This window comes from Oryza brachyantha, chromosome 11 (genome assembly GCF_000231095.2).
Source record: "Oryza brachyantha chromosome 11, ObraRS2, whole genome shotgun sequence".
NCBI lineage: Eukaryota > Viridiplantae > Streptophyta > Magnoliopsida > Poales > Poaceae > Oryza > Oryza brachyantha.
Genome location: NC_023173.2, coordinates 8,456,972 through 8,466,279, shown reverse-complemented (window position 1 = coordinate 8,466,279; position 9,308 = coordinate 8,456,972). Strand labels below are relative to the sequence as shown.

At 42.4% G+C, this 9,308-nt stretch overlaps 1 protein-coding gene across 5 annotated transcripts; it reads left to right on the top strand.

The window, feature by feature from the left end:
• Positions 1 to 5,252: 5,252 nt before the first annotated feature.
• LOC102716818 lies at positions 5,253 to 8,550 on the top strand. 5 transcript variants are annotated; one of them, XM_040529165.1, is made up of 5 exons: positions 5,257 to 6,004; positions 6,104 to 6,285; positions 6,521 to 6,626; positions 6,816 to 6,872; positions 7,686 to 8,550. In XM_040529165.1, the coding sequence occupies exons 1-2, from the start codon at positions 5,258 to 5,260 to the stop codon at positions 6,263 to 6,265; spliced, it is 909 nt and encodes a 302-aa protein (XP_040385099.1). In that variant the 5' UTR covers position 5,257; the 3' UTR covers positions 6,266 to 6,285; positions 6,521 to 6,626; positions 6,816 to 6,872; positions 7,686 to 8,550. The 5 variants fall into 5 exon arrangements, 4 of the variants coding, with proteins under 4 accessions (XP_040385097.1, XP_040385099.1, XP_040385098.1 ...); XM_040529164.1 differs by having other exon boundaries at positions 7,217 to 8,550; XM_040529163.1 differs by having other exon boundaries at positions 5,253 to 6,004; positions 6,517 to 6,626; positions 6,816 to 8,550.
• The last annotated feature ends 758 nt before the right edge of the window (positions 8,551 to 9,308 follow it).

The window sequence follows — 9,308 nt, the reverse complement described above, 5'->3', positions numbered from 1 at the left end:
GTTTATCGTCTACGTCTTAAATTAATATTCATTACACAACACAAAATAAGTCAAAACGGAAATAGAAAAATATATATAAATCATAAGTAGTAAAAAAAAGTTGAGGTGAACACAGTGACTAACCAGTGGGTGTGTATATTTATTTAGTTTTTTTGCGAGATTTTTATTTGTTTAGTTATTGGAACTATGCGTCTGTATTTAGTGCTCTTATTGAATATTTTACATGTGACTAGTAAAGTTTTATTTTACTAATTTAAAATTAAAGTTATAAATTTACATGCAGTGTAGTTCAATTTAGAAAATGTAATAAATACTATCTTTGTTAGAACATATAACTTTTGTACGGTAAACTTTTTAACGCTATAGGTATTTATGTGTTGATTATTATGATTTTTCGTCCTATTAATGGTGTAACATACCCAAGCCTGTAAACCCGAGAACTAAATTTAACTTAAATGCATCATGTGGTTGGAAGTGATTTTAATTGTTTTTAGATCTTAATCATCTCATCATCATATGCAATAATAGACCTAGAATCACAAAAAAAATTAATTTGGTATTTATGTGCCTCCAAAAATTCTGCAAAAATTCTAAAAAATACCTTGATATGTCAGAAACCAACCCACAATTTTCATAATTTTTAATTAAGGTTTGATAACTCTTTGATTTATTTTAATCTCTCCAAAAACCTGAAAAACTGTTAGTAGATTCAAACTTGCTCTCTTCGAAACATTTATTTAAAAACCTCTTTTAAAAGTTTTGTTTCAGCCAAAGTCTTCTACTAACTTTTTTCTAACACCAAGAGGAGTGGCACACGCTGGATCGCTATCTAACCATTTCTTCTCACCCTCCAAAAATCCTTTGCAGCCAACTCTACTTGACTTAGCCTCCAAGCCAGATTTCAAATTTCTTTCAATGACAAGTGGGCTCCACACCCCTAGGACCCACATGGCAGCCTTCCACTCTCTCCTCACAGCCTCCACCACCCCACATGGCCAATGGAAGCCCAAGAAATCCCATCATAGCACCAGCCACCTTCTCTCCCTCTCTCAGTCTTTGTAAGCATTTCGTCGAACACCTGGCGGGCGTCTTCCTTGGAGTGGAGAAAATAGCACCCCTAGCTTCCCACCATGCCATGCCGGGCCTTCTCCATGAAGCTAAGAAGTTAGCCGACGCTGCTGGTGGGTCTAAACACCGTGTCTCCATACCCATCGTCCACCTCGCGCCATTCTCCCCAATCACCACCCGGGTACCACTCCATTGAAGTTAGACGAGGCCGTTCCGACCAAATCTCCGCGCCCAGACCAAATCTCCTCCTCCACTACTCTTCCACGGCATGCTGCACACGTCTTGACGCGCCCAGCCGCCCTGTTCCATCGTCGCACGGCTCGAGAACGCAGGGACAGAGCTTAGGCCATGGACCGAGCTCACGGGCACCGCGTCCAAACTCCACCTTTACACCAGCCCTCGCGCCAGCAGGCTCTCCTACCTCGCCTCTTCACGTTCCAAGCGAACTCCGGGAAGGAAACCTCTTGGGATGGCCGGAACGCGAGCGCCCATGTCGGCGCCGGCGAGCCCACGTCGCCATTAATCTTTCCCTGGTGAGTCTCACGAGAAACCGTCCGCGTCATCCTTCTTAGCATCCCTCGGTGAACCCATTTTACCCTTGTGCTCAGACGAAACACCACCGAGCAACGCCGCCTCTCCGACGTCCTTCGCGTCGAGCACAACACCGTCGTCGCTGCCCTCACCATTGTCGGCGCTTTTCCTCCCCGGCCGGTCGTGTTGTAAGCTCCCTGGAACCTCTAGGTACTCATTTCATGCCTCATTCTAGCTGGATAAATCAAGAATAGCAACATGCACCGTCGCCCAACCGAAGACCGCCGCTCGCCGTCGTCGTCGGTGCTGCACAGGCCACCGTCGTCGTCGCCACGACCACCATTAGATTCGCCTTGACCTCCTCTCCATTTTCTCTGTTAATCACGACCCCATCCGAGCTTCGGTTCGCCGCCAGCGACCCCTAGATCGAGCCAGGCATGTCTGCCCCTCCTGTGAGCCCGACCAGGGACCTCCTTCGGAGAATTCGACTAAAGTTAGGGTCCTATCCGAAAACTGCCTAGACACATATTACTGTAGCAAGGGAGTGCGGGTTGATTTCCTATCTTCCGAGGGCCTTTCTGCAAAACGCCCCTCACTTCAGAAAACGCCATTCACTGACATGTGGGCTCGGCTGAAATTAAATTTTGAAAACTGATTTCTATTTTTTTTAGCTGAGAATGAGCAAAACTTCAAAATTTTGTAGAAAAATCATTTTAACTCCGAAAATTGTGAAACCAGTTTTGTTAGATCCGTGGAACTGTGAACTATTTTAGAAAAATATAAAACTTGGTACTTTTTGTACAAACGTTTCCTTTATTTTTGTTTTTCCCTAAATGTCTCCTAGAGCTTGTTAAATCCATAACAAATTGAAAATAGCTCTAAAAATTGTGAAACCACTTCTGTTAATTTTCTAAAATCATGCTATGTAACTTTGTAAAAATAATTTTCTTCACTTCTGTACAAAAATGCTGCTTAATAAAACTTAGCCCTTTTTAAACATTTTTAATTATTAAATGCATATATCTGTAAAACAAAGTGATAAAATAAAAATTTCTTCACTAGAGGCCACCTGAGACCAGCACACACTCACTACATAAGTCTCATGCATTTTCATGCATTTTTGGTTTTTATGCATTTTTGTATTTATCGTATACGCGTATTTTGAATAGAGGAAGAATACGTCGAAGAAGAAGAGGGTGAGTTTGTTGAAGACCAGGTTCAGGTGTTTGCAGACGAAGGCAAGTCAGCCCCTCCTTTGACCACTTTGATCATATGTTTTATTGTGGTAAATGATTCTATTGCAAACATGCATACGTTTGCTAGTATTAATTTTAGTAAAAGAAATCATATAAACATGGGAATGGTAGATATGACCTAATTGCTGCATAACCCACCTTGAAATATTGAATCCTTGCTGGTTGTAATCATAAGGTTCTCTTGGATACAATTATTATGTTATTTGAGATTATGCTATGCTTATATTGCCGCTATATGCTTATATATTCGGTTACCGCCTTACAAGTTACTCAATTTGATAAATATTATATGTGAAAAAGGTTATTTTGATGCTGCTGGACAAAATTTTAAATGTGTGAGTATTGTGAACAGAAAATGGAGAAAACTTGTTTTTAGACTTGGGCAGCGAGTAGTGTACATATGGTAGTAGATGTGCACCGATAGGGGGAGCGTTCGCCCGGGTCGATTAAGAACCTCACTCTATGTCACCAACTAATGAAAACAGTACAAACCACATGTGCTAAGTATGGGCTGGCCTTAACCTATTAAGTTGTTTAGAGTTTAGCCTTGCATCTGGGTAGGCCGAAGAGTATGAGTTACCGGGTTTTGGTACCTTATCGGAACTTCCTATGGATTGTGATTTGTTGAAATTGATTAACGACATGTGGTATGTGATGATTTGAGCGGGCAGTCTGTCCAATACAACGGTGCCGTGCCTCGTGAGGGATTCCGGGTAGGGTTCTTTACGGCGCTAGGTTAAAGCGTGGGCCCGTTACCTAGTGGCGCTACTTTGCTAGTAGCGTGGGTAAAACACACATCGTGCTAGTGCAAGGCTAGACAATAAACAATGTAACGGTTTTGTTATGACCTCTAGATCACACTCAATGTGTAGAATGTGGTGATACCGACGGGTATCGGACAAACTAGAGCGAACCATATCATGTGGGCTTAAAAGTTGTACAAACTCTACAGAGTCTAAACTAATCGATTAGCCGTGCTCACGGTCATGAGCGGCATGGTGAAGTGTCATGAGTATAGTTTGTGATTTTGATAAACTCTTGTGAACTTGGAAAATGGTTGGAATGTTTTATTGATGAACTTGGGTAAAGTTCGGTGAATGGTGATGATATGATGGTAAGTGGTGATGATCTACCTTGAGGGGTACACACGTGTTATTTATTCATTTACATTACAAGTTTTACTAACTCTATATTATTGTTAAAAAAAATTCCGTTGAGAAAATGTTGTGAACTAAAACTGGCATTTATGCAAATTAACCTATACACAGCTTATCCTTGAATATGGCCAACATGTAGCATGCTAGGGTTGTCACCGACTTGCCAGTACATTAATTTGATTAATGTACTGATTTCTTGCTTTTTTTTACTTGTTTTTGGCTCAGACCCTGCTGCAGGTATTGACTGTTTAGATGAGTTTGATGCAGTTTGTGATTTCCAGGATAGTTCTAACTAGGGATTTACCCTAGCCGGTTTGCCTATGGGCTTTTGGGTAGCACGCTTACCGCATGAACCAATATGTATGGCTTGTCGCCAAGTACTACTTAGAACTTATTAAGACTATTATGCTTTATGCTTAGAACCACTTATGATTCGGATATCGTGCTTGAGATGAGTTATGTGAGACTATGTTGCATTCCTAGGCAACTAGTCCCACATGAGGATGGGTTTGAAATGGTTGAGATAACCGGGGAATATGCCTTTGTTGAGATCGAGTCTCTGGGGTACGCTTTTGGTTGCCACTATCGAGTGGTTGACGGGCGTATGACGTAGATGACTGGCGTGGCTATTCCAATGGTTATGTCTTCTATTTCATATCCGATGGCTTAGAGCCTTTGCAGTGCCCTCTTCAAGACATGTCGGGGTCTGCGATGAGGTTGGATGGTTACCGTAATTATTTGGGTTTAATTTGAGACCCCATCCATCTGGATATTTCGCGCTGACATGTCTCGGAGCATTGTACCACCTAGGCTTTGGGACGTCCTCACAAATGGTTACCATGATAATTGGGTTCTCAGAGAAAGAATAAAATGAAATATTTTTATCTAACCTTACAATTCACTAAACCACCTATTATAAATACTTATATTTTTAAACATATTAACTACCCTCAAAATTAATACGATTTATAGAAAATATTGAGCTATATAGAAATTAGAAATTTTATTTAGATGCATATTTCTTAAGCAGTGTCAAATAGACTTAGGAGGCGAGGGGAGCAGCCGGTATTATGTTGAGTCTACTATGGTCGGCGGCATCGAATGGCGCTGCTTTTTTTTTATAAGTGTGTGGGTCCCGGCGATATGATCACTATATTTTTTTTAAAAAATCGAGGTGGGTCTAGCGAGTAGCAAGGATGGTCTCCAGATTGTTCATGATGAGGCAAACCAAGCAGTACTGCTTTCATGAGCGAACATGCAAGCGCGAGCAAGGCAGTTGGCTGGTCCGCTGGCGTGTTTTCCCTGAGCGATGGGATATGCCACGTGGACACTCTCGTTGGCCGAGAAATTGCCTTGCTTTCGGTATTAGAGAAGATTCCCCTTTCCCTCCCCGCAGTTCTCTCTCCACCGGCGATTGCCATCTCCGCCGCCTGCCGCTCCCCAGGTCCTCTTCCTCGCCGCCTCACTGCCGACCTGCCCATCCATGCTGCACCGCCTCCGGCTAGCCTCCCCGCGGCTGGCGGGGGTGCCGCAGCTGGGTGGCCCGGCACAGATCTGCGCGCCGGAGGCCGGCCGCACCGTCGTCCTTGTCGGGGCGGATCCGGCGGGCGTCGGGCGGTGGCGCAGGTTCGTCAGGATGGCCTCGGGGCGCCACTGGGAGGAGCTCGCTCGGCAGCATCATCGTCCTCCCGCTCGGCGTCGATACGACGGCGGCGTACCCGAGGTAGAGCTCCGGTGGTGATGTGCGGATCTGGCGGCGGGGCAGACCTCCGGCGGCGGCGTGGGTGGAGAGTGAGAGTGGAGTTTTTCTCGCCTCCCTTCGCCTTTGTTCTCGTTTTCTTTTCTTTCCTTTTGCACTCCACCGAAGAGGAACTAAACATCTTCATGGAGGATTCCGTGGCTGTCAAGCGGCCGCAACGTGGGCGATGTAACTGCTTCCACGGCAGCAACTATGAGGAAGGTCAAGCTGGTGGCGCCTTGGAGAATCTGAAGGTACTACAATCATTTTTGTTCCAAGTATTCCTCTTCGCCTGGCGCATCGGATTAATGAGGAGGTTGCTTGTCGTCTCCTTTGCGTCTGATTTTTGGCAGGGTTTTGTGCAGAACGCGAGTGTCGTTGAGCGGAACCTTCTCGCAGGCACGTCGAGGATCGCAGAGAGGTGCGGCAAAAAATGCAAGGCCAGGGCGGACTACCGCCGCATGGTGGCCGATGGACTACGGCCTCTCGGCTACCACGGCGTCGTCTGCCGTTAAGACCTTTTCGTACCCCGCAGGTACCCACCTCACCTCGCTCGCCGCAGTTCAGTGCAGATTAGCTTGTCATGTAACCTAATACTTAGATTTTACTGTTGATTTCTTTTTACCGCCGCCTTTGCTATTTGTCAATCACCTTCTGCTTGGCGGCTCGGTTCGCATATGCATACGGAATCATAGACTTCACGATGCTTTTTTTTTTTTGTGTGCGTTGAGATGGGTTCGCATCTAACTGAGTGTTCATCTCCAAGCCAGCAATTTGATGAGCGATTTGGTCAGCAACGCGGCACGGCACCACCGGCATAACGAGGCCAATCAGCAGGGGCTATGCTCCATCTGCTGTTTGTGATTTGTTGTACAGGTAATCCCTCCATCTATTGTACTACGGTTTCTGTTCTTTTTTCCCTGAGTTTGACAATTTCTGTGAGTTTGCCTACATCTTTTTTTTTTAAAAAAAAAGTTTGACACCTTCACCACCTTTTGTTTTGTTGTTTGAACCTCAATATCAAAATCCAAACTTTATTACGTTGTATTTTGTATTTGGGTGCAGTTTTGTGGCACTTGGCAGATAGTGGGCGGCCAATGGGTGGTGGCAGTAACATTGTTGGTTAGTAATCATGCCCTCTGCTTATAGGAGATTTTGCTTTTGAGGTCTATTTTCTCTATCAATGCTTCCTTAACTGCTGCATCTAGGTTTTTTTTTTGGCACAGATGGGATATTTTGTCAGTTTAAGCTTGATTACAACGCAAGGATCACATTTATGTGCAACTTTGCTATTTATAAACTCTGTTTTTTTCCTCAACCGTCAGTCAGCACCTGCACAATGTGTTGACTAAACTTGCATAGTGTAGACAAATGCAATTTTCGTATAAATGAAGTGCAACTGTCAGTTTATGTTTTCTTTTATTAATTTAATCAATCTAGATACATTTTCTTATGTTCTCTTGCAGAATCAGACGTAAGCACATTTTGTACAGATCATGGACTGCCAATATAGGCACATTTTGCACGTCGTGTGGTCATAATTTGCTTATCAACTTGTTCAATTCTAGCTTGAATATTGTGCAACTTCACATATAAATTTTTGCAACTCCGCTAACAGTTTTGCGCAACAGTTGATAAGAAAAACAACTAACCCATCCGTCTTTTACGTTAGGGAAAACAAGTGCTATTTGAATCTCATGGCCCAAATAGAACATAATGTACATAAGTGCATTAGGCCATGTTTCGTTTTGACCATAGGAAATCCAAAATTAGTGTAGGTTGCTGCTTGTGTGTTTCATTGTTATAAGTCTATGGCACTGCATGAATAGGGTAAGTTACCGTTCTTAATAATGTGCAGCTTGAGCTATAATTTTGTGCAATTTTAGCTGTAATTTTCTGTAACTACTCATGTACTTACATATGTTTGTTTTTTAGTTGCATGTCTATTCAAGCTTGTCACAATGGACAGAAGCCACATTTCTCCACAAAGGTTGTGTGTGGTTTTTGTGGGGAGGAAAGGGTTTTGGTTTTGGTGATTTCAGTTTATTTTTGATTGCTTTAAGTGCAGACATATCAGTAACCTGGAGATCAAGATTGAAATTACTGTCGGGTGTAATCCATGCCATTTTTATGTCACTAAACCTACATATTGCTGAACCAAAGTTACGACAATTGAAAATTGAGGTGTGGGACTCTTATATTTATCATCAGAGTACATATATGTGTACATTGGTTTTTCTGATTGAGTACCAGTTAGACATCTATCCCTGTTCATACTATGAACAGATTGGCTTGAATCTAGCTATGTTTTGGAAACCTCTATTTGCAATATGTGTGTCCGTACATTATTACTAATGCTTGAATATTAAGCTGATAAAGTTCCTGACCAGAGCTTGCTGCGTTTCAAAGAGTCAGTTGTGATTTTACGCTGTAGAAAGGAGGATCGTGACCTTGTTCAATCAGTTTTGGAATCTGTAAAGAACGACTATACAGACAGAGCAAATGTATATCCTCCTAAAATAGAGCCCGTTTAGTTCACAAAATTCTTTTTCCAAAAGTATCATATTAAATCTTTGTACATCTAAATAGAGCGTTATAAAAAAAACTAATTATATAGTTAGATGAGATGAATTTTTGAGACCACAGACGAACTAGCCTTTCATCTGCTCTTACGGAATAGATCAGTTGTGCCCAGGCGGCGCGTCAAGGTGCGCCCTGGCCTTGGTTGGTGGGATATGTCTAGATGGGAGATGGTCGTCAGGTTTTTGATGCGTTTGGTTCGTGGGTGAAACTGGATATGGTAGCCTAGAAAAGAAATATTTTATGAAGATGCTGGATGGGTGTATCCGGCCAAATTGACCGGATTAGCTCATCCACCTTCGCAAACCATGATTATTAGTGATTGTTCAGTGATAATTAGTTTGTTTTGATATTAATTAGTAATTACTAAGTTTAAATTAGTGTTAATGAATAATGATAGATATATTTAATTGATAATTTATATCAATTAAGATAAAATCTATGATGATTAATTTATATTATTATTTATTAGTAATTCAATATGTCCATTCCATACATCCTCATCCAACCAAATAAAAAATTGGATCATTCTATCCATCTAACCAAATATAAAACTGTATCACCATATTCCTAAAAATATAAATGCCCATATTTCATCCTACCTTGGACACCAACCAAACGCACTCTTAAAGGGGTGCTCCCAGGACGAGCGCTGGGGCTAGCCACGTCGGATAGCTACAGTCCCCTCAGGTACTGTTCTGCGCACTGTTCCAGGGGATATTTAACTATTTGCTACTTTAGCATTTGGTAACTCTCCATATGTCACTTTTATCTTTGTGCTTACATATATGTCATTGGTGAGAGAAGTTGCACTAATAATTTGTTACTTTTGCATACATGGAGCGTCATCTCAGCATGCCAACGTAGACGAATGACGCGAAATTACCGAACTACCCCTGTGGCAAATGTATTGACAACAAATCTGTTCACTTGATGACTGAACTAGTGCTAACTCTCTTGAATTTGCACATACATACA